The 24630-nt window shown below is 52.8% G+C and overlaps 3 protein-coding genes across 6 annotated transcripts; 1 reads left to right on the top strand and 2 right to left on the bottom strand.

Annotated features, from left to right (window-relative positions):
• Nucleotides 1–1494: 1494 nt before the first annotated feature.
• Nucleotides 1495–4121, top strand: SWSAP1 (SWIM-type zinc finger 7 associated protein 1). The gene is made up of 2 exons (XM_010978295.3): nt 1495–1753; nt 2357–4121. The coding sequence occupies exons 1-2, from the start codon at nt 1505–1507 to the stop codon at nt 2852–2854; spliced, it is 747 nt and encodes a 248-aa protein (XP_010976597.1). The 5' UTR covers nt 1495–1504; the 3' UTR covers nt 2855–4121.
• Nucleotides 4122–4856: 735 nt separating this feature from the next.
• Nucleotides 4857–10203, bottom strand: EPOR (erythropoietin receptor). The gene is made up of 8 exons (XM_031437203.2): nt 9727–10203; nt 8771–8906; nt 8213–8391; nt 7979–8136; nt 7370–7523; nt 7199–7286; nt 5787–5874; nt 4857–5693 (listed from the first exon to the last, which is right to left on the bottom strand). The coding sequence occupies exons 1-8, from the start codon at nt 9839–9841 to the stop codon at nt 5082–5084; spliced, it is 1530 nt and encodes a 509-aa protein (XP_031293063.1). The 5' UTR covers nt 9842–10203; the 3' UTR covers nt 4857–5081.
• A 2488-nt stretch (nt 10204–12691) lies between these two features.
• Nucleotides 12692–24595, bottom strand: RGL3 (ral guanine nucleotide dissociation stimulator like 3). Of its 4 annotated transcripts, none has more exons than XM_010978293.3 (19): nt 24528–24595; nt 23962–24075; nt 23118–23341; nt 22900–22953; nt 22564–22778; nt 19105–19247; nt 18802–19017; nt 18032–18135; nt 17835–17919; nt 16612–16671; nt 16417–16503; nt 16175–16207; nt 15967–16088; nt 15189–15284; nt 15016–15084; nt 14831–14927; nt 14052–14204; nt 13849–13963; nt 12692–13181 (listed from the first exon to the last, which is right to left on the bottom strand). In XM_010978293.3, the coding sequence occupies exons 1-19, from the start codon at nt 24558–24560 to the stop codon at nt 13063–13065; spliced, it is 2139 nt and encodes a 712-aa protein (XP_010976595.2). In that variant the 5' UTR covers nt 24561–24595; the 3' UTR covers nt 12692–13062. The 4 variants fall into 4 exon arrangements, with proteins under 4 accessions (XP_010976595.2, XP_031293058.1, XP_031293059.1 ...); XM_031437198.2 differs by having other exon boundaries at nt 17835–17898; XM_031437199.2 differs by lacking the exon at nt 16417–16503.
• Nucleotides 24596–24630: the final 35 nt, after the last annotated feature.

Raw genomic sequence — 24630 nt, 5'->3', positions numbered from 1 at the left:
TTTGAAGAGAAAGATGATAAGCAGTTAGAATAAAGGAGGTGTGACTTTACACGGGTGGCCAAGGAAAGCCTCTCTAAGTAGGTGATATTTGAGCAGAGACCTGAATGGAATGAAAAAAAAATGAGGAAGCTCTGGGAGCTGAGTGTTCTAGGCAAGAGAACAGCAAGGCAAAGGACTTGAAATGGGGCTATGTTTGGCATGCTCCCATGTACAAAACTGCGGAACTGCAATACGGGTGTCACTACTAGGTGCCTGTGCATTTAGAGTGTTGCAAAGTGAGGTGAATCATGGGGCTGAGGTAGTGCATTTGACAATGCAATCTAACAGTGTGCTGTGTGTGTGCGTGTGTGTGTGTGTGTGTGTGTGTGTGTGTGTGTGTAGAGGGGTGTGGGGGTGCCTAGCTGTGTGAGTGGGTGTATCATAGGATGTTGTTCAGCTGTGTTCTGGCCCCAGAGGGAGAGCGAAATCCCTGGAAATCACAGTTCTGCCCTGCCCCTGGGTCTCCTGGCAACAGCACCACTTTGAAGTTACCAGGAGACAGAGTTGCCAGGGCAACAGGGGCATGAGTGGCTGCTCTGGGGAGAAGTCTAGGTGAAGAGACCCAACCAGTGATCACTTGATCACTCACTTTGTTCCTCCTTCTCTCCCAGTTTTATATCGATCCTCCCTTCTTTTCTTCACTCACTCCTTTAATGAAACTCTATTGAGAATCTACAAGGCGCAAGGCACTGTTCTGGGAGCTGGAGATACCAAAGTGAACGTGACAAACAAGGTCCTGTTGTGGCTCTCCCTCAGTCTCCCAGCCCCTGCCCCTTTGCCTCGTTTCTTCTGGCCCCTTTTTTGTTCCGTGGTCCTGCCTTCCCCCACCCTAGTACCCCAAGCAGGACTCCAGCAGGCCCCCAATCAGTGAGGAAGCTGAGACTCCCCTTCTCAGATCCTCGGAGGTGGCTGCTGCTGTTTTGCACACGAAAATCCACAAGCCTGCAGGCCCAGACACACACTTGTGCAGGTACTCAAAAGCAGAGAGTGGAGCACACAGCTCATCCATCTCTCCACCTCTCCACTGTCATTGGGTGACATCAGCAGAAACACAGATACATGCTCATCACAATATTCTTGAGATATCATGAGCTCCATATTACAGGTGAGCAAACTGAGGCTAGGAGACTTTAAGTAATGTATCAGTGATTAGGGCCTGCTCCCTCCAAATCTTAGCCCTTATGTTGTCTGATTAGCTGATTAGCTCACAATAATAGTATTCGTGCTGCTTCCGCCGGCGGACTCACCCAGGGAAGAGCCTTATCTCCCTCAAAAGCCTCCTTTTCTTCCTCAGACTAGGTTATTTGCCCCTTCACCAGGGAGGAGCTAGGAAACGTCGATTTGGCTTTGATGAACAGATCCTTGGACCAATGGAGAAGCTAAGTGCACTGTAACCAATGAGACCTCATCTTGGGCGGGATTAAAGACAGGAAGGGGCCGCCGATTGGACAGAGGTACGCTGCGAATGGCGGAGACGCTGAGGCGGGTGCTCAGCTCAGGCAGCGCGGCTGGGACCGGGGAGGGGAACACAACTGAGGTCGGACCGCCTTTGCTGCTGCTCGGTGGCCCAGGCTCTGGAAAGACAGCGCTGCTATTCGCATCGGCCCTGGAGGCGGCAGGGGAGGGTCGAGGCCCAGTCCTTTTCCTGACCCGGAGGCCTTTGCAAAGCCTGCCCCGCGGGACTAGAGCCCCTCTCGAACCGCTGCGGCTACAGGTAGGGAGAGGCAGGACCAGAGGCGGACCAACCAGTAGCGGGGCGGATGGGGGAGTAACAGGTAGGCCGACCTATGGCGGAGACGAAGGAGGGGCAAGCCAGAGCAGCCTTTACGGGATAGATTCTGGAATGAGTCGGGGGTGGGACCATGCGAAGCTTTGTTAAGATTGAGTGAGAAACTACCCAATGATGGGGCGGAATTAGCAAAAGCCTGTGCCAAAAGGGTGGAGTCAGGGGCGAGGAAGGGGTGGGGCTAAATCTGGGTCTTGTCTTGGTTGGAGTTGGTTTCTGGGCAGCCAGAGTTAATGATAGGGTCCGACGCTACGGGCGGGTTTTCTGTGGAAAGACTGCCCTAGAGATTTGGCAAAGACGTACCTTTTCTCAACTAATACCGGCCAGTGGTGAGCGCTGTATTAAAAAGAAGGGGGAAGGAGAGGCGCGATCAGAATAGTATTCAACTACTCTGAACAGCTTCACTCTGGAATCACCGTCCTGGGGAGTGAGAGCCTCGTCCAGGAAAGTATGCAAGGAAGCAAACCGTCTATAGCTGGGAGCCTGGCTTCCTGTGCTGAATCTGACCCTTTCCTTTTTTCCTCTCTGTAGAAGATCCGCTTCCAGTACCCACCCTCAACCCGTGAGCTCCTCCGGTTCCTGTGCTCTGCCCATGAGGCCCGGGGGCCAGTCCCCTCTCTCCTGCTGCTCGACGGCCTGGAGGAGTACCTAGCAGAAGACCCCGGGACCCAGGAAGCTGCCTACCTGGCTGCCCTGCTTCTGGACACAGCTGCCCACTTCAGCCAGGTTGGGCCTGGCGGGGGCTGTGGGCTCATTGTGGCCCTCCAGACCCAGGAGGGAGACAGTGGGGATGCCCTGCAGCTTGCGCTGCTCCAGAGGTATTTCCCTGCCCAGTGCTGGCTGCAGCCGGATGCACTGGGCCCAGGTGAGCACTGCCTCCGAGCCTGCCTGGAGCCAGGTGGGCGGGGCCCTAGGGCAGAGTGGTGGGTGGCTTTCCGACCAGATGGAGAGATGACAATCACCCCATGCCCCCACCAGCCTAGTGACCCCAGCTCAGACAAGGGTTCAAGCTCTGGAGGCCAGCCTTGAGCTTTGGTGTGTGACAAGCTCTCTGTGCCTCAGTTTCCCATGACTGGAATACCTACCTCAGGGACATGAGCAGATTCAAAGACCTAAAGATTATAAAGTGCTTTTTTCTCTTGTAAACATAGCATTTTCACATCCATATTGTGCCCAGTCAATGTGTTGTTTAATTTTGCTGTTTTGAACTTTATAAAAAGAGTTTCATGATAAATGTAATCTTCTTAGACTTCCTTCTTCTCCTACTCAGCATTGTCACTAAGATAGGGCCACATTTTTTTCACTCACTCCTTTTTCCCTACTGCATATAATTCCGTGGGTGACTATACCCCAATTTACTCATCAGTTTGGCTTACTTACTGCTATTAACATTCTTGCAGACATGTCCTGGTTCATGTATTCGAGGGGTTTTAGGGTAGATACCTAGAAGTGGGATTGCTGGGTATGTTCATATGTTCAGCTTTCCTAGGTTATGTGAAACTTTAAAAAAATGGTTAAACCCAAACTCCCAATTCTAGCCACTTGATGACATTCGGTGTCATCAGAGTGCTTTCTTAGAACAGGGCTGATTCAGAATAAAGCCTTATGAATGCATGTTATTGTTGTTATTAGTGGCAGGGACTAGCTGGCGTTTCATTAAACAGCTTTTCTCTCCTGGGTGCACAGCTAAACTACATTTCCCAGCTGTCCATGGTTCTGTTAGAGGAGCCAGATAGTTAGATATGAGCAGAGAAAGGAGGACACAGGCCAAATGGCAGGAATTGGGCAAAAATGGAGGAGCACAGGCCAAATGCAGAAAACCATACAGCATGTAAACAACAGGGGTCCCTGGGCAGAGAAGGAAAAGGAGGAACCTCTGGGCTGATAAGAAACCACACATTTTGGGGTGACAAGTGGCCTGGAGGCCAACAAAGAAAGGTGGGAAAAGGCAAGAATCTCTAGTGTCCGAATGTAACCTTTTGCAACTTATGCCCTCATTACAATAAAATTAGCTTTGCAGATAAGAAGTACCTATCATGCGCCGATGCCATGACACTTCCGATCCAAACTAAATAAGGATAAAAATCCATCTTCCCTTTGGGAAGGTGTAGTTGGGATGAAAATCAGGGAATACAAACCCAAACCCTTCCCTCCCCAGTGAATAGTCTGCTGATTCATTTTTACGCTCTATGTAACCAACTTGCCAAAGAAACTCAGGGCAGCCACTCACTTGAGCCTGCCTGCTCTCCCAAGTGTACTATCTATCCTTTAATAAATCCCCATTTTACTTTCTTAACCTCTATGTCTTGTCTCTGAATTCTTTCTGCGACGAGACAAGAACCTGATCATTGGCAACAGCTCTAGCCAGGGTCTTATGACCATTTCTGGCCAGGAGAATTTGTGAAGAGAGAGCACTCACCCCTAGGCTAGATCCCTAAAATGGCCCACAGAATCTTCTGCTGTCTCCCTCTTTGCTTGTTGGTTGGCGAGATGCAGATTATCCATCTAAAGGCCCCAGAGTTGCCCTGGGCAAAGCCACAGTCTGGCCTTCTGACTCATCCCAGGGATAGCTGTCACCTTGTTTCAATTGAGATATGAGGGAAAACATTTACTATGTTAAGTCACTCAGATTCAGGAGTTGTTTGTTAGGGCAGCTAGCATAACTTATACTGACTAATTCATTTTATTTTATTTATTTATTTTTCATTCTTTTTTTAAAAGCTTTCTTTTGGGGGGAGGGAGAAATTAGGTTTATTAATTTTTTTTAATGGATGTACTGGGGATTGAATATAGGACCTTGTGCATGGTGAGCACATGCTCTACCACTGAGCTATACGCTTCCCCTAAATTCACTTTATTATAATTATTATTATTATTACCATTATTATTATTATTATTATTATTATTATTATTATTATGGCCAGATCAGAATTTCAGACTGAACTCAAGGCCTTTTTGGCTGCCCCTATGGTCTGGGCCTAGGGAAAAGATGGGGCTTACAGGGTATTGATAGAAGTCATGACAGAAAAACTTATACGTGTTTATATATATTATATATATATCTACATAGAAAACTGTACATGTAAAAATAACTGCAAGGTTGTGACTTTTTGAGTAGGATGAATTGAGCCGAAAGCCAAGGTCAGCAACGCCTCTAGTCCTGAGGGAGGCCACACTGACGCTGCCTGATAAATCTTGGGTCTGCAGTAGCACTTGAGATCACACTGGGTCCCCCAAGCACCTGAGGACTGGAGTCCTAGGAGCAGGCCACATAGTTCGGGGGTGAAGGCTTGGAGGCTGGGACGAGGCTGTTCTCATAAGGGTTGGAGTACAGGCCATTGGATGAGCCCCCCTGAGCTCCCTGGGAGCCCCCCGAGCTGTAGTCAGTTGAGATGCCAGAGTCAGACACCATGAGGTACAGGTACTTGAGGTGGGGTGGGGTGGGGGGCAGCTCAGTGGGCAGTGCCCTTGGGCGCAAGAGCTGGGAGCTGGGATCCAGGATGGTGTACTCAAAGCTGGCAGCCGAGGCCCCCTCTGGCCCAGGCTTCAGGGCCGAAGCGGAGGAGCAAGAGGATGCTTCTGAGGCTTCATCCACGGCTGCTGTGTCCAAACCGCCACCAGGCCGTGGGAGGTCCTCACTGGGCAGGCTCCGGGGCAGCAACCATCTGTCCAGCACCAGGTAGGTGTCTCGGGCATGCTGACTGCCCACAGGTTCCAGGAGGGCCCCCTCTTCATCTGGTCCTGGCTCCCCCACCTGGGTGACCCCCCAGCAGTGCTCAGAGAGGACTTCCAGAGGGGCAGGTGGGTCCTCTGCGAAGGGGGTGCAGGGGCTCCACCACAGACAGCCGTCAGTCTGGTACAGCCACAACTGGGGAGACAGCAGCAGCCTGCTCAGAGACCGGGCCTTCAGCCACAGGAGCAGGGAACCCCCAGGCCCTGAGGGGACAACCGGGCCACCTACCTGGAAGTTACCCTTGTGGGTGGTGAAGAGGCCCTCAAACTCGCTCTCAGGGCTTGGGATGCCAGGCCAGATCTTCTGTTTCAGAGCCCTGGTGAAGCCAAATGAAATGAGTACCTGGGCATGTGTCCTTGCACATTCATCAGTACCCGTCTCAGCACCAGTCACTGGGTGTGGATACTGAGTCCCTCGTGACTGTGGTGGAGGCAGAGGAGTGAATGGGCTGAGGAACAGGGGCTCTGCCAAAGCATCTGCAAAGCCCTACAGAAGGGCAACTGGAACAGAGTTTTGAAGGATGCATAGGAGTTCAAATACACTGCTTTATGTCCCCTCTAAAACTGAATCAGGCTTGCCTAAAAGTCTATTACTTCTCTCTTCACTCCTTTCTATGGTTCCTCAATGTATTCAGAATAAAATCTAAACCCCTCCCCACAGCCTTGCAGAAGACCCTGCATGATCTGACCTGTCACCTCCCTCATTTCATCATTCACCACTTCCCCTCACACACTCTGCTCTAGCCATATAACTTTTCTTGCAGCTGCTTCAGTGTTCCAAGCTCATTCCGTTCTCAGGGCCTTTGCACTTGCTGTTTCTCCTCCTTGCTTGTCATGTGGCTGCCTCCTTCCAGGCTTCAAGTTTCTGCTATGATGTCACCTCCCAGAGGCTTTCCCTGACTATCCTCTCATGTCCCCATGCCCCATTTGTTTCTGTGATATCACTCATCACAATTTACAATCAAATATCTGCAAGTTCCCTTATGTATATCTGTCTGACTCAACTATGAGATCCACAAGGTCAGGGACATGTCTGGTTTACTCTACACTTTCTCCCCAGTGCCTAGCACATAGTTGGCACTTAATATGTATTTTCCAACCAAGTAGATGAACAGGGCCTTGAAAGACAACAAGGAGACTGATTGGCAGACATGGTAGGAAGGAAAATCCAGGCAGAAAGAACAGCATATGCCAAGGGTGGGGGTGTGAAACCACATGCTATGTACTTGGAGTTTCAAAAGCCTCAGAATTGCTGGTCATATCATAAAGCGCCTGAGGAGCTTGACAAAGGGGCAGGAGGCACTTGGGGTTAAATTGTTCCATTAAGCCCATCTGGTTGATTTTACAGAAGTTGATGAAATTGGAAAAAGGAATCCAAGAATCCAAGAAGAGATTCTTGGATTCCCAAGGAATCCAGGAAGGGGCAGTCACTGAGGTAGGAGGAAAACCAGGTGAAATTATGCCCAAGAGTGGAGGATTTTAACTAAGAGTCTGGGTCTGACCTGGCTTGCATCCTAGCCCTGCCACTGACTCCTCATCGTGTGACCTTGAGCAAGTGCCTGCCCCTTTCTGCCTAGTTTCCACACGGAAAGGGGAACGTTGGTGAGGAGTCCAAGACAGGTGCCTGAATGGGGCGCTCACCGGCGGTGGGAGAGCAGGGCGAGCACGGCCAGCAGCAGCAGGATGAGCACGAGGATGAGGGAGAGCGTCAGGATGAGGGGGTCCAAGTCTGGGGAGCAGGGAAGAGGTCAGGGTGATGAGCTTGCCTCGTGCTCGGTCCAGCCCCTCCTACACCCCTGCCTGGGGTCTCACCACTAGCGGTCAGCAGCGACGCAGGCTCGGACCAGGCGCTCCAGAAGCCACCGAAGCTCGGCTCGGCCATACGCGCGCGTACCATGAACGTGTAGCGCGTTCCGCCGCGCAGGTTGCTCAGCACGCATTCAGTGCGGCCATCGAGGATCTCCACCTGGGAGCGAGGCCGGAGTAAGAGGCGTGGTAGGCAAAGAAGGGTACGTGGTGGGTGGGCCCTGAGGGACGGAACCAGTCAGAAAGAAAGAATCTAGCCGAAGCATGGGGAGGCGGGTAATAAAAGCAGGAAGCAGAGCCCGGGAAGGCTCAGTGCCAATCAGGACGGGGCCCCAGGTAGCTGGGGGCGGACTCGGGCTATTTGCGGGGCCAGAGTACACAGGGGGCGGGGCTCTGGAGAGGTCTAGGGTTTGGGACAAGGGGATGAGACTGAGTCCAGGTGGACTGGGGAAGGGGTACATTGGGAAAGGGGACAAGTCGGTGGACGTGGAGCTGCCTCGGCGGCACGTGGAAGGGCGAGGCCATGGGAGCGGGGCTGTGGTGACCGTCTGGTTGGGACTTAGAGGGGCTGTCGACCCGAGCCTTTGGCGATAGGCAGTAGAATTAGGGCCTCACCCTCTGCGAGCCCCCTGCGGCGTTCTGTGCCGAGATGTTCACCTCGTAGCGGATAAGACTCGCCATGGGTGCCCCAGGCGGCGGAAGCCAGCGCAGTACTACGTGGCCGCCCTCATCGGCTCGCCGCGCCAACAGTTCAGCGGGAGGGTCTAGGAGCACTGCGGAGAGGGGTTACTCAGGTAGGCGGAGACTGGGACCCCCTTTCGATCACTCCTCCATTCTCAACGCACTTACCCACTTCGTTGATGTGGATAATACGGTGATAGCGTGGAGCTCCCGAGGAGGCCGCAATGACGCGCAGCTCTAGGGGCACGAAGCTCGACGTATCGGCTGTAGGCAGCGAGCACCAGAAACGCACCAAACCGCGGGCCGTGGGCGCCTGATGCAAGCGGCACGACTTCCACGGCTCACCCCTGTTAGCCGAGGAACCAGCGAGGGATGGGATCAAGATGGGTGGTATTGCCCAGGACCGAGGATGCGTTCTGGACAATACAACCAAGGGGAATCGCAGCCCCTACATAGGCGATCCCTTAGTCCTGATTTGTAGCAGTGATGTCCCAGCCCTGAAGTTTGAAGTCGGGCTCCACCAGTAATCACGGGAGTGTTCCAGCCCGGGCCACTAGTGGGCGTGTCTGCCCTGACCCCGCAGGCTTCCCACTAGGAACCAGCAGCGGAGATGCGATCCTGCCCCTAGCACCAGGAGATGTCCCAAAGTGCAGGCTCTGGGGAGCTCTGCCCGGCCCGCTCGCCCTCTCCACCCTTGGGGCGCTCCACCTGCCCCGTCGGACTCACTCCAGTTGGTAGGAGAAATTGTAGTCAGCCGGACCGACCCCGGCTCTTGCCGACTCCTCCCAGAAACACACCAAGTCCTCTAACCGCTCCGTGAAGCACAGAAGCTCTTCGGGCCCGCGGGCTGCCAGTAGGGCCGCTAGGGGTGAGGGCCAGGGGAAGGGGGCGGTCAGGGGACCCGGGCCCGGTTCTCGGGCAACATCATCCTCCCGTGTCTCCTGCCGCCTGTGCGAACCGATAAGAAAAAAAGCCCCGCCCCGCTCTCTACCCAGGCGGTACTCTTCGAAGGGTAGGGTGAAGTGTTGCCCCCCGAACTCCCAAGTTCAGGCTGCGTGTCTCACTGTCCCGCCCCCCACCCCGCTCCTGCCCACCCCGCGACGGGCTGAGCTGAGAGCAACATTCAAGGCCTCCGCGACCCACTGCCGGCCCCGCCCAAGCCCTGGACAGGCGTACGAGTGAGTGTGTGCAGGAGGAGGGGCCCCCTATCGGCCCCGGCAGGCTCCCGGCCGCCCGATAGCGCCAACCGTGCCCCCCGCCACCCTCCCTCAACCCGGCGGACCCATGGATCTGGCGCCCGCACACAACCATGTTTACAGTCTCCTGAGTCCTGGCCCCTCTACACGGACCCGGGTTTATTTTCCTTCCCCCACTGTAGGGTCGGCCAGGTATCCTCCCCTCAAGGACTCTAGACTGCAGGGCCTGGACTCAGCACCACCCCTGCCCCATTTAGGGTTTAGCATGTCCCAGGCTCCCTGAAAAGATAAAAGAGGACTCATGTCCCTCTCTAGCTTCTCCCCCAGAACCCAGTCTGAGAACATAGACCCCAGTCTCCCATGTCAGGTGCCAGTCTAGGGGTTCAGACACCAGCTTCGCTCCCAGAACAGACTGGAGGTTCAGAACCTGTCATGCCCCCCAGGACCCAGTGCGGGGGGGGGGTCCACATTCAGCTCCATCCTTACCTTTGCTTTCAAATTTGGGATCCTGTGGGTTGGGTGGGGGAGCCCAGGCGGCCCCAGCGAGCAGGAGGCAGAGTGAGCCAACTCCAGGACAGAGGGACGCCCTGAGGTGATCCATGATGCAGCCCCTGCCACGGGGGTGGGGTGGGGGTGGGGGCACAGGACTCCTGCCCCACCTTCTTCCACCCCTGGCACAGTCCACAGCTGGGTCAGCAGCTGCCTCCGCCGGACACAGCTGACCAGGCCCTTCCCGGCCAGGCGCCTCCAAGTGGAAGCTCCTCCGAGGGGGTGGGACCAGCAGGCAGCCTGGGCTGAGATAAGAGGGAGGCAGCCGCCCAGCCTGGCTAGAGGGCTGGGGCCCTCCAGGGTTCTGAAGCCCCTTGGGGGGAAGGGGGCAGGAACAGCTCTGTTTTCTGCTGCAGACACAGTTTCTTGCTGTGTGACCCTAGACAGGTGACTTACCTTATCTGAACTTCAGCTTTCTCATCTGTAAAACCTGGCTTGGCACATAGCAAACATTCCAAAAATGTAAGGTACTGATATTATCATACTGATCAACATCTCTTCCCAGTCTGTGTAGGAAAATAATACTTCTAATAGTGAGTGGCAGTTGAGTGTGAAATGCCAGGCAGTGTTGCCAGATGGTGTGTGTGAATGAGCCTGTATTTGTTTGGTTTCTTTCAGTTTTTTTTTTTAATGGAGGTACTGGAGATTGAACCCAGGACCTCGTGCATGTGCTCTACCACTGAGCTATACCCACCCCAAATATTTTATTTAGTTTGTGGGTTTTTTGGGGTGGAGGTAATTAGGTTTATTTATTTAGTTGTTTTAACAGAGGTTCTGAGGATTGAACCCAGGACCTCGTGCATGCTAAACATGTACTCTAACCACTGAGCATATCCTCCCCCCGAGCCTGTATTTGTAAAATTACACATATTCTGGAGTGTGAGATTTCATTTGTGATTTTTTGGAAAAAGTTGTTGTTGTTATTGTTGTTTACTGCTTACATTTGTATACTCAGGATTTTATTTTACAAAGAGTGTGCAGTTCTTTTGATAATCTGGAAAGTATAAAGCAAGCCATAAAAGCTTTTTGCTTGGGCTGAGCTTAAACTGGGGGGATAGAGGTACATGCCTCGGGGACCGATGAATACCTACCTCACTGCTTCAGACTGCCAATCAGAGAGCACCATTCCCTGGAGCACAGTGATTGGTTCAGGGTGGGCATGTGACCCAAATTGATTCCGTGAGTTTCCATCCTGGGACTTTCCCTGGAGTTACTAGGAAAAGGGATGCCATTTTCTGTTGGGTAATGAGGCAGGTAGATGGCGTAGCCAGAGACATCTTGGCCATTAGGAGGGAAGAAATTGCCTGATGATGAAGCTCACATGGGCTTCTGCACTGTCTGTTCCCTCTACCTGGAAGGCTCTTCCTCTAAATATCCGCAGGGCTCACTCCTTGACTTTATTCAGGCCTCTGACTAAATGTCACCTTCTCAGTGACGTTCTCCTTGATAACCTTACTTAAAATAGAAAACCTCTCACCCCACACTCCCCACTGGCCTTTAAACGGCTTATTTATTTATGTATTTTTGCATTCCCTGTACTTATTATATCTAAATTACTTAATTCTCCCTAGTATCTGTTTTTCATTTATTAAATAGGTATGATAATGACGCCTCCTCCATAGGTCTATTATGAGGATTATGAGATAGGTTATGTCAAGTTCTGACGCGCCTGGCACATAGTAAGCACTAAGTAAGGATAGCAATTATTTGCTTAGCGTGCTTGAGATCCTGGGTTCAATCCCCAGTACCTCCGTTAAAATCAAACAAACAAACAAACAAACAAACAAACCTGCGCTACCTCCCCCACCCCCTACCCCCCAAAATAGGCATTTATTTCTTGCTTTTGTAACAATCCAAGTAGCAGCAATAAAATATGGCTGCTCCCTGGTCTCAGAGAGCCATGATTCTTTCAGTTTGTGGCTATTATTCAGAGGGTATGAACCACCCAGTCCAAGATGATCCATTCCATGTCTTCATTCTAACCAACAAGAGGCAGAAAAGGGGGAAGGAGAGGACACATCACTTCTCTTTAAGAGGCAGGACCTGGTATTTACCCACATCCTTCCCCTTTACATCTCATTGGCCCAGACTTAGTCATATGACCACATTTTGCTGCAAGGGAGACTGGAAATGTGCTTTTTACTGGGGGTGGTCAGCTAAAAATCAGTGGTTCTATTACTACAGAAGAAGGTGATAGTGTTTGGGGGAAACAATGGACAGTCTCATCATCAGAACAAATCGGAGCCGAGAGATTTTGTTACAAAGTCCTAGTGACATCTTTTGAGTCCCTGGATCCAACTGTGCCTGAAGCTGGACCCATGGAAATTTTCGATTACACAAGCATTAATTTCATTTTTTTTCCCACATACCTCTTTGAATTGGGTTTTTGACAACTTGAAACAGAAAGAACTCTGCTTAATACAGTTAGATATAAAGGCCTTAGCTGATGTCAAGCAGAGTGGGAGTTCATAAGTGGGTATTATTATTGTTGTTACTGTTGTTGTTATGGCTGTTGCAGGGTCCTGCAGCTCACTTCGACTGTGCCTTCTCCACCTGTTTTTCAATCTACTGCAGTACTGCTAGCTCACCCCTCTCCTTTCATCCTCACAGCCCTTATTGACTCATGGGTGATGATCTTACTTGTTTCTGATTCCTGTGGAATTTTGTTTTTTTACTCTTCCATATACATGACAGAAAGGAAGCATTTCACCCCAACAATGTTGGGGGGGGTCCTGAATCCTCTATGTGTGACAGAGAACGCCCCCCTCCCCCCCACCGGTGTCTAGTCATGTCTCACCCAACATTTTTCTTAGGGCTTTTAGTTTTTCTTTTCTTTTCTTAAAATTTTTTATCCTGATGAACAGTGAACATGGTGTACAGGCGCAGAACAAACAAGACTGACTTCTGTTTCATAACTTTGGTCACTATTTTCATCCACTTCTGTCACTTCTGATGTGTCTCCAACAGTTACAAGATTTCTCTGGGGAAGGGTCTGACCCCTGACCGCCTACCCCTGTCTATGTCTATGGGCTGAAGCTCTGCAGTTACCCCATGGGCTGATGTCTTTGGAACAGAGATCCAGTGCCAAGAGGGTCAGAGGGATGGGGTCCGATAAAGTCGGGGGGTGGTTTACAGGGTGCAGAGAGAGCACAATGGCCTATACTGGAGAATAGGAGCTTTCCAGAGAGGAGCCCCCTCCCCTGCCCCCTGATGATGGAAGCCAGGCCCCTTGCTGCCCATGGGCCCATTTCCTGGAGGGAGGGGAGGGCCACCTCAGGTCGGGGAGTTTGAGGTTGTATGCTGGGTCCTCTCCTTTCGCCGCAGCACGAAGTCTCCCGGAGCGGCTGGGCTCATGGCGTAGAAGACATTGGCATTGTCAGGAATTGGGAGCTCTGGCCAGGCATGGAGAGGATGGTGAAAGGCCCACACAGCCCCACACTTCCCCGCAAAGGACTTACATAAACTTCCACCATTCACTCTGGAGACTGAACCACCTTGGGTCCCTCCAGCCAGTGCTCAGCCAACCTCATCCTCCTCTCACTGGGAAACTGGACAGCTTCCCATTCGAAGCCTGTACAACTTCTTTGACTTGGAACCTGGGCAACCTCCTGCTATTTCCCTCAGGGTCTAGACAACCTGCACTGCGAGCTTAAGCAAACTCAGGCCACCCATCCCAGTCAACTTCCTTCTCACCCCACCCTTTCTCCCTGCAGCCAGTTCCCAGCAAAGTTCATGCCACCCTCAGTCTTTCACTCCAGAGGGCTGAGCCTGAACAACCTCATAATTCTACAGATTTAAGCCCAGACAACCTTCTACCCTCCCTCTTCCATTTGACCCTGGACAATCTCATTTTCCCATAAATCCTAGGAAGACATTTTTAGTGCCCGCTTCCCTCACACTGAGCCAGGACAACCCTCTGACCCCGCATACCAATATTTTTCTTCCTCTAATCCTGGAGCCTGCTTCATCTGATCCCTACTCTGTGCCCAGAACCACCCTGGTCAGTCTGCCGCCCTCCCAGATGCCCCCTAGCCCGGGCTCTAAGCTGTCCCTGCTCACCCCTGTCCCCAGGAAGGACTTGGAATAGCTGGTAGTCACGGGCCCAAGACTGGGCCACATTGTGCTTTTCCAAGGCTCGCTGTACCACGATGGGGGCCTTGTCCTGACTAGTGAGCTGGGAAGAGAGGGTGGGAGGTGAGTTATTATGGCCTAAGCCCCCAGGGCAGGGCTGCCCCCAGTGGGTCCCAGGCCCAGCCTCTCACCAAGATGCTCCGATACAGATTCCCGTGGTCGTTGTCCATGCTGACGCGGATGATGCGGGCTTCTGAGCCCTGCTGCCCCGAGAAGGGGATGTGAAGGCCACTCAAGGGCAAGGCCAGAGACCGGGGGCCTGACAGGTCCGGACTCAGGGGTAGCTGTAGGCAGTGGGGGTGGGGGCTGAGCAGTGAGAGCATAAGGCCCCTCCCTCACTGTATTAAACACACCTTCCCCCACATCCCAAGCCTGGGGACATGAAATTAGGGAACATACAAACACAAGCCCACATCTTTGCCATCCCATTGCATACAGACTTTTATGCCCAAATTCACACATGACCCATGTTCACACACAAACAACTCTGTGTGCCCAGAGAGCAGTGAGTACACACATATGTTCACAATTGTTGTATGTGCACAAGTCCATGTCCACGAACTACCCTGCACATGGTGCCATGGATGTTGTGGGAATTCATGCCCACATCTCCCATCTAGGTATGCTGGAGACACACATATCCTTGCAAAAGTGTGTGATTGCACCCCAGAGGGCCACTGTGGGCAAGTGGAAGCTCTGGTGCAAATTTGAGCATAATGGATGGACAATCCCCCAAGCAGGGCCACGGAGAGGCACAGGGCCTCCCAGATAGACATCCAGGGTGCTTAGACAACTGTGTGTACAGTCTCCTGGGTATATACCTGGCCCCAAAATCCTGTGTATGGACACACACACACACACACACAGCCCTGGGTCCCTGCAGTCCCATATGAACACACAGTCCTGGTACCTTGGTGCTGGGGCCCTGGGGCCCTGGAGAGGCTGGAGGACTGCCAGGAGGAGGGTCCTTGATTCTAGGACTGGATGGGGGGGACGCTGGGGACAGACTGGGGAAGACACAGAATTGAAGGTGGGATGGTTCCCCTGATCTCTGACCCTGCCATTTGCAATCCCTTCACCAAACGGGATGCTCACCTGGAGGTGGAGGATGAGGGGTCCCTGGAACTTCCCCCAGGGGATGAGCCTCTCTCTCGGGACAGCTTCCTGAGAATAGGGACAGGGGTTGAGGCTGAGGCTAGACCCAGTGCCAGGAGCGGCCCCCATTTCTGCCCACATCACCACCCCACCACACACTCCCTGAGACTCACGCACTGAGGCGCTTGGTGAGGCTGATTCGCCGCCGGATGTGTGGGGAGCTAGGACAGGAGGCAGCCGGCGGCTCAATGACACGGGAGATGCGGTAACTGAGGGGTCAAGATCCAGGTGGGGTGGGTGGGTTGGGAAATGAGAATTAGAATCAGTCAGGAGCTGGGTTTTGGGTATATGTTGCAGGGAGCAGCCAGGGACTGGGCAACAAATGTCAAGGTCAGGGTAACAAATGAAATCATTACAGCATCAGGGTCGTTGTCTCAGGGATGCAATGAGATGGCTGGGTTGGCAGGTCACATGGGGATTCACAGAGCGGGACTGAGGAGTCAAATTGGGGCAAGGATAGAATTCAAGGTCAGATAATTACTGGGATTAATGGTTAGGGTCATAGATTCAATAGAATGAAAGGAAACCACTGGGACATTTGGGCTGGGTGGTCTGACCTGGAGCCACAGTCAAATATACGTCAAAGTTAGAGTCAGTTGTTCAGAACTGGGAGTCAATGATTAGACTCAGAGAGTCAGATGGAGGTCATGAGTGTGGTCAAGGGTCAAGTAGGATCAGAGATGTGGAACAGAATGGTTGAGTAGAATGGTCAGCCTCCCATTAAAAGGTTGAAGTTGGAATGTCAGACGGGGTCAGAGTTCGAGATCAGAAGTTGACTGAGGGGATTCAGGGTTCAGGAGGGGGTCTTAGGAGGAGCTGGAGAGGTGCGTGGGGTAGGTGTGATCCAAGGTTGGCCGGTGAGGGGGTCGGGCCAGGCTGCGGGCTGGTCACCTCTGCTCCTCACTGAGCTGGTGCTGAGTGCGCAGGGCAGCCAGGATGGGCAGGCAGGGGTTCAGGCAGTAATTCTGACAGCGCCTCTGCAGCTGCTGGATGTGAGCCAGGATCTCCCACTCCTGAGGGGACAGCCTCTGAGAACCCGCCCCCGCCCTGTTCCCTCTCAGATCCCTCCCCTCATGTCCACCCCAGTGTGCCCACTTACCTTCCTCCTCTTCTCAAAGTTGATGAGATCCCCCTAGGGGCAAACTTTGTCTGAACTGGAGCCTCCAAGGTCAAGGATCAAGGGTAAAGGTCAGGGGCTGGGATGTAGGAAACCTGACTACACTAAGGGGACTAGGGTCAGGAGCACAGGCAGGGTCAAGGGTGTGATGTCAGGAGGCCCACTGGGCTGAGGGTGAGTGGTGCTGGGGTCAGGAGTCAGGGCTCAGGGCTCAAGGCTCAGACCTCCAGCATGTCCGGCAGGGCTGTATCCAGCATAACCAGGTCCGTGAGAAAGGTGCCAAGGTATGGGATGGGGCCTGGGGGCAGCTTCTGTGGGGGCCCCAGAACTCCAGTCACTTCAGCCATCACTGACTCCATCACGCTCCACCCCCTCCCTGAGGATCCCGCTGGTCCCTCGTTCCAAACCACATCACTCACTGAGGGCAGGCTTCCTAGGGGGGCGGCGTCCTCCTCTTGGGACCCCTCGGTGGCCTCCTCCTGTGGGGAGGGGAAGGACTGGGCAGTCCTGGGGTCTCTTTGACCCCTCCCTTGGGGAAGATGCCTCAATCACAAGCAATTGTAAAGGCCATACTCAAGGGAAAGGGAAAAGGGGGAGAGAGCACATAAGCAGCAGGTAGCAGGCCACACCGAGGACGATGACAAGTGGGGCTCATGGGTGCCGTGGAATCCTTGCACCTGGCCTGGATGGAACAGGCCCACTGGTGATCCCCAGGAGAAACCCTGAAACTTGCTTTCACAGCATCGCTCTGCCTGGTCATTAGTGACATAAATTGCTGGGCAGCTCTTTTACTGTGTGTCTCCCCATCTGGGGCCTGACTCCCTCGGAGGGTAGGAAGCTTGTCCGTCCGTTCACGGCAGAGCCTTCTGGCCAGTGCCCGGCACACAGTAGGTGCTTAATGCAGATTTCCATTCATTCACTTTACAGATACCTACTGAGCACCTGGGCCAGGCACTGTTCTGGGTGCTGGGGAGGCAGCAGTGAACGAAACAGACAGAAACCCTGGCTGCATGGAACAGACATGAGCTAGGGAGAGACGGCAACCACCGAGCTAGCCAGACAATGTAAGGACAGGCAGAGATAAGGACAATGGAGGGGGGCTGGAGGTGCTGCGGGTTCAGGGAGGGCCGCTTGGAGGAGGGAACATGTGAGAAGACACCTGCAGGAGGTGAACATGAAGAATGTTCTGGGCAAAAGGACGGGCTTCATGTGCCATAGATTCTGAATTCTCCCTATGAACCAGCATCTAATTGCAGTTAGAACCTAAATCTTGCCTACAATATGTTAGACTTGTTGGCACACATTTTTTTGTTGCTGTTGTTTTTAGTTTTTGCTTATCAAAGTCAAATGCTTAGCACAAATTTTTCCCCCTTCACTCTGTTCAATCTCTGGCCTTCAGCGACCTTTTCCCTGTAACTTCTGGTATTTGTTGAATGAATAAATAAGGCAGCCACCAAGTGTCAGCTATAATGAGGGCAGCAGAGGCAGCTAAAAACATCAAGCTGCCCACAAACAAGAGGAAGGTCATTCCCGCAGCGTAGGAAAAGGACACTGAATGTTGTGACAATGACAAGAAATGCCCTGCCAGGCCTCAGGTCCCCTTCCTGAGCCCGGAGGCCGAGGGCTCCTCACCCATCCGTACCTGGGAGAGAATCTCTCTGCTGCTGAGGTGGTTGTTCTCATCGGAGAAAATCTGCGAAAGTTTCCTGAAAGTGGATAATGGTTCCCTGGCAGGGGGGACAGGAGATGGGTCAGGGTTGGCAGGGGGGAGAGTCAGAGATGGGAGGGAGTGGGCAAAAGGTCTGGCCCCAGTATCCCTACCCCCAAATCCTTGCTCACCGGCTCAGGGCGCCCCAGCTGCGCTTGAGCCGGTATATGGGGTTAGACTGCAGGGCAGACAGGATGGCTCGCAGGGAGGAAAAATTCCGCAGTTCTCGGCAGCGCTAGAGGGCAGGATGGGGGACGCTGGTCACACCCCAAGGCTAATCCCCACATTTGATCCATCTTTCATCCTGTGACTTGTGACCCTATGTCAGACCCTTACAACTCGCCTCACATCTGAAGAGCTACTCAGATTCAGACTCCTCCTCCAGGGCCCCTCCTTCCCCACCTGCAGCCCCAGAGCTCCTAGAAGCGCTCATAGCTCTCCGAGACCCAGACGTCTCCTCCCAGGAGAGTTCAGGTGTCAACTCTCTTCTTCCTTCCCCTCCCCCCTTGGCCCTCCCCCACTCTCTTTCCTGGGCCCCCGTTTCGACTCTTCCTATCTGCCCTGAGGCTCCTGCCCCACTTCCACCCAGTCTCTTTCAAGGCCCCCGCCTCCTCTTGGCTTTGGCTCCTCCAATCCTATCCCCTCCTCAGAGCCCTCTTCCCCTCCTTATTATTCCTAGACCTGCCCAACGTCCCTCTGCAGTCCCAGCCCCCACACCCCAGCCACCAGCCTTGCCCAACCGCCTCCTAGGCTTTCCTTTAGGCAATTTGGAGCTCCAGCCCTCCCCTTATCCCCAGACCCGGGTCCCCCACCTTTCCGCCCCCGGCCCCTCCCCGAGCCTCGGCCCCGCTCCTACGCCCCGCCCCCAAGCTTCCTCCCACCCTCACCCCTCAACAGGCACCTGGGCGATGCGGATCCACTTCTCCAGCCGCTGTGCCCTCTGCGAGGGGGCCAGACCCGGCGCCCCGAGCACCGAGCCCAGCACGCAGCCGGTCACCGTGTTGAACTGGGTCACAGTGGCGCGTACAGTGGGGGCGGTGCCTGTGGCCCCCGGCCGGTCCCGCTGCGACCACACGGAGCCCAGGCACTCGCAGGGCCGCACGCGCGAGAAGAGTTCCTGGGCCGGGGGATGGGGTGGGTCGGATCTGTGCTCAGCGGGGCTTGCCCCGACCCCTGGCCCTGCGGCGCCCGGACGGATCCTCACCACGTCCATCAGGGTCAGCTGCTCAGCCACCTCGTCTACACTGAAGTCCAGGAGCTCAGGGCCTTCCCGCAGGGGTCCTTCCTCCTCTTCCAAGCAGCCTACCGGGGAGTCTGGGCGGGGGATCTGGGCAGCCCTAGGAGGTCCTGAGGGAGCATTACAGGGGCTTAAAAATCCTGAAGTTTGAATCCAGGACTGGCTGTGTGACCTTGGGCGTCTCTGAGCCTCACTTTTCATATCTGTGGAAGAGCTATCCCTGAGTGTTTTTAAGAAGGTCAGGACAGCAGTAACGTTCATTGAGCACCTTGGGTGGGTTAACTAGGAAATTTAGCACACTAACTCAGAGAGGGAGGTCCTATTATGCACCTTCTACGGGTGGGGAAACTGAGGCAGGAATTTGCCCTAAGTCACACCTTCAGTAAATGGCTGGGCAGGGATCTGAAACCAGGTGCTCGGAGGCTAGAAGAAAAAATAGAGATTTTTGACTTTGAACTTGTTTTGAGATAAGATCTGTCTGACCTTTTCTGGTGGTGAGTGGTAGTGGTATAACTCTGTGGTATAACTTTGTGTTTAAGAGGAAGTTACTGCCATGAAGTCCCAAGTTCAAATCCAAACTTGTCCATCGGCCTGCTGTGAGAATTAAAGCAAGACTTTTAACCTCTCAGTGCCTTAGTTTCTTCACCTGGAGTCTCTCTCTCTCTTTTTTTCCAAATGAGATCACACATACCAGACTTATATAAATACTATAAGTACTCACTAAATATGGTTTTTTCGAGGTGGGTTTCAATAGTGGCTCCCTCTAGGGGACATTTGGGGAAATGGAATGTTGCCACAAAGGGAGCCTGACATGCACAGTGAAGCATTGTGCCATCCAGCCTCCAGATGTCCCTCCAAGATATTTGCGTCCTTGAAAAGTCTGTTTACAATAATGTGCATCTAGAACCCAAGTAGCTTGTTCATAAACACTAATTATTTTGGCTCCAGGAATGCAAGGTCCGTGAAAGTCTGGACTTTGTTCTGTTTGGAAATTGCAAGTGCTGTTCACCATTTTGGAAATCGATGTTACCAACATCTATGCTCTTGTGTCTGTGTCGTCAGTGTCACCAGTGCACTCCCCTGCATTAGTCTGTGGCTGTCACATTCACCATGATGCTATGGCAGGCAAACTGAACAACTTCAAGTCTCCTAGTGAGGCATGTCCAAGTATTGACACACTGACTAGTACAAGTTATTGTTGTATAAACTGTTTTTGTTTTACTTCTCCTTCCTACTACATTTCCACTGTCATATTATTATTTTAAAATGATCTGTGTGAGTCTGCTTAATTATCTTTCATTTCAAATTGGGACAGATGGCATTGCAAAATATTAGTTAGAAAAAGTGGGCATTGGGGGGAAAAATTGCACCTAAATCTAATCAAACCTTTAGATCTTACAGCAAATGTGGGGGATAGAGGAACAGGCTTCATGTCACGATGAGAAAGCAAACAGGTAAATGGAGAAGAATGTAAGAGACTCCTCAGGACAAATGATCCTTTTCCCCCCCAAATGGCATTAAACAAAAGGCAAAGGAGAACTGTCATAGAATAAAAGAGACCTAAGAAATGAATTCCTTGAATGGATCTTTGGATTTGGAAGAAACAACTATAAAAAAAAGACAATTTAGGAACAGTGGGGGGAGGGTTTGAATATTTTAAGTAATTATTGCTGATTTCCTTGGAAAAGATTGTGGACATAATGGTTATATCTTTTTAAAAGTCCTTGTCAGTTACAGGTGTAAACCAAAGTGTTTATGTATAAGGTGACATAAGTCTGGAATTTGCCTTCAAATCATCCCCCCCCAAAAAATATTTTTCGTCAAACTGATAATTGTTAAATATAAGCAGTGGGTGTTTGAGTGCTCTTCATACTATTCTTTCTACTTCTGTACGTGTCTGAAAATTTCCATGGTAAAAATAAAGATGTTAAGTTTCCCAGAGCCTAGCATACAATCAATATTCAATAAATGTTCATTTTTCTCCTCTGACCTCAAGAACTCATAGCTTAGGGCAGCACTTTCAATAGAATTTTCTGCAGCAGTGGAAATATTTTCTGCTTGTGTTTACTAGTGTCAGCACTAGAAATGTGGCTAGTGTGACCAAAGAACTGAATTTTATTTTTATTTAATATTAATTACTTTAAGTTCAATTTCAATAGCCACACAGGGCTAGTGGTTACCCCAGTGGGCAGTGCAGCTCTGATGACTTGGAATCAGTTGGTGAAATATTGAACGCAGAGGAAGAAAGATACTTAGTAACCAGGAGAAAAGGTGCAGGGATAAAATGTATATAAATAACTGAGATTTTTGTTACCAGGAGATAGATGTGGCTACTACTTTGTAAAGCAGGGAGGAATATAGCCACTTTAATCTGAGGATTAAAGAATGGGGATTAAGGATACAGATGCTTGTATGAAAGAGATCAGATCAAACACAGATGGGTGAAAGATGATACTTCATAAGCAGGCTGCAATTATTCAGTCAACAAATCCGTGTTTTTCCTGACCCTGGGGACAGAGCTGGGGACAAGACCGATGGCTGCAATGCAGAATAATAAGGCAGGTAAGAAGACCAAGAGTGGGAGGGGACCCGAGAAGGCATGTCTGAGGAGGTGACAGTTGAACAAAGATCTGAATCATGTATGTGGCTATTTTTCCTTTCCCCCAAAGCTCTCTACAACAGAGGCTGGCAGCCTTTTCTATAAAGGGCCAGATAGTTTGCTGACACCTACCTTACTAGAAAATATCAACATGACTTCTATAGATTTCATTATAAGTGGTAGATTCTGTAAGTAAGAATCCTTGACAACAACAATAATGAAAATAATACTATTTGCCAAGCCCTCATTGTTTATTTGTTTACTTGTTCACTGATTGACTGCCCCAGGGAGCTGGGAGCTCCTGTCCACTGTTTGTGAAATTTGCTATTTTTAATAACATAATTGTTTAAAAAACAAAAAACAGAGCCAGTGGCCAAATATTTGTTGAATGAAGGAAGAGGCCAATGAGGTAAGTACTGTGATCTCCCCCATTTTGCAGATAAGGAAATTGAGGCTCAGAGAGGTGAAGTGACTTATCCAAGGCCACACAGTTAGCAATTGGCAGAAATGGGATTTGAACCCAGGTCTTTGTAGTTCCTAAGGCAAGTAGCATTAGAATGATTTGTAGCCAGCAACACAGGGTATCCTGACCCAGTGATGGATCACCTTTGTACTTTGGATATGTTGGGTGGGGGAGGTGATAGACAAATGCCAATACTTCAGACAATGGGTTATTATGCCCATTTTACAGATGGGGAAACTGAGGCTCCGGCTGGGTTAAGTACCTTGCCCAAGATCTGTAGCTCAGCAAGGGGAGGGGCCCTCTGAGGGAGGGAGTATGCAAGAAAGGCCTGCTCAAGTCATTATCAGTTCCCCAAAATGCTCACCTTCCCAGCTCTGGGGCTGCTCCTCTTCTTTCTGCTCTTGCTCAGCCTCCTCCAGGAAACCTCCCAGCAGCTTTTCTGCCTCCTGGGCCTCAGCCCCCAGTGGGGCTGCCCAGCCCAGAAAGGTGCGGATACTGCCCAAGTCGGAGTGGGCTGGGGGGTCCCGAAAATCCTGAGGGTGGTCCCGCAGCCAGGAGCCCAGCACTGACACCACAGCCCTGGACAGAGGGGCGGGGCCTCAGAGCCTGGCTGGAACCTGCAGACCTCTGGATCCCCTGCACTTCAGGCCTGACCTTTAACCTCTGGGATTCCCCTTCCCCTACCCAGGGGGAGACAAACCTCAGGTTCTTGTTGAAGCTCAGATCTCTTCCCTGTGTCTTCCTGATCTGTACCCTGGAAAGAACCCCCTCATCAGGTGAAAAACAGGGGGCCTGGAGGGGACTTAGTAGGAAGGTTCTTGGGTGGGCGAGTTTCCTGGTTCCAAACCCGAAGGAGTAGAGAGAGTATCCAGGTAAGGGGCTGGGGTGGGAACATGAGGGTCTCCTGTCAGTACTGACCCTGGTGGCAGAGGTGGCGGCGGTGGTGGCAGGAGAAGGCTCAGCACACGGGCAGTGGGCACAAAGGCCCGGTGGGTGGCCAGGAAGGCAGGCACGAAGCCCGGGTCCTGCTCTCGGTCTCCAGACACCAACTCGCGCACCAGCCGCTCCAGCCGGGCGGCCCTCAGCGTGCGCACCTTACTGGTGCGGTAGTGGAGGAAGGTGTGGGCAGCCGGGCTGGGGCTCTGAGGGGCAGTGGGACAGCAATGAGACACAGAAGAGTGGCTCCCAGCACCTCTTTCCAATCGTCCATAGACACACTGCTCTTGCATCAGATCCTGTCCATTTTTCTGAATCCTGCGCCTGGAGTCTTATTCTGCCCCATGCACAATTGACCCCCGGAACTCGCCCTGGACATCCTCATCTGCCCAGGCCCTGCCCTGCCCTCTGCCTCACTTATAAGGTACCCCTCCCCCACCCCTCAGGCAGCTCTCAGGTCTCCAGCCGCGCTCCACTGGCCTGTTCCCGATCCCTGTCCTCTGCAACCCCAACCGACTCCACCCCTACCCCACCTGGCCGCTTCTAAAGACCACTCCTCCTTCTCCAGCTCCGCCCCACTGAACCCGGCTCACCTAGGCCCTGCGGTTAAGTTCAGTCCCCAAGTCGTGCTCCGGCAATGCGTAGTCACCTGACCCTGCCTCACACATCCACCCCACTCACCTGGCCGCCTCCAGGCCCTGTTCTATCCTTACCAGGTCGCCACTAACCCCTGCCCTTCAGTCGGGCCGAAGCCCCGCCCCTCCACTCAGCCCCGCCCTCACCTGGTCACCTTCTGCCCCGCCCCATCCTCCAACTCCTGCCTCACCTGGGTGCTCCCAGGCCCTGTCCCCGGACTCAGGCGCTGACTGCGCTGCCGCCGCAAGGAAACAGTGTACACCGCGCCGTCCTCGGTCTCCTCGCCCCAGTCCTGCAGCGGCGCCTGGACGAGGAGGCGGGGTCAGGACGCCGCGGGGACGGGGCTTGGGGTCTGGGCCCCCCTCTCCCGCACAGGCTCAAGCCTGGTCCTTTCCGTTTCACCTCCGCTTCCCAGCCAGAGTCAGCAAGACTCGGGGCAGGGGCTCAGGCTAGGGAAGTTCCCTTGGCGTGTCGGGTATCGTCCTCACTGGTCCTTGAGAAGATGGGGTGGCATTTGGGGATGTCCCAGTGCCCAATCTCACGGAGTCTGTCTCTGGCACCTCCTGCAGACATGCTCAATGGATTGGCACCCCCCCCCCAATCCCTAAGAGGAATCAGACACTTCACTGGGTCAGGGGCCCGGAGGCCCGAAGGGTCCGATTTGTGCTGAGAGAGGGTCCGCGGGGCGGAAACCTGGAGTTTCTGGACTTAAGGGTGGCCAGGGGTTTGGGGTCCCAGGACCTCGGGTCCCCTTACCAGGGCGAGCTCCTTGCCCGCTGCTCGCTCCATGGTCGGCGCCTGTCCCGCTCCGCGGCGCCGCTGAGTGAGGCGGAAGGACCAGTGGGGCGGGGCGGCGGGG

The sequence above is a fragment of the Camelus dromedarius genome, chromosome 27 (assembly GCF_036321535.1).
Source record: "Camelus dromedarius isolate mCamDro1 chromosome 27, mCamDro1.pat, whole genome shotgun sequence".
In the NCBI taxonomy this organism is placed as follows: Eukaryota; Metazoa; Chordata; class Mammalia; order Artiodactyla; family Camelidae; genus Camelus; species Camelus dromedarius.
This window is presented reverse-complemented; position numbering and strand designations above follow the sequence as displayed.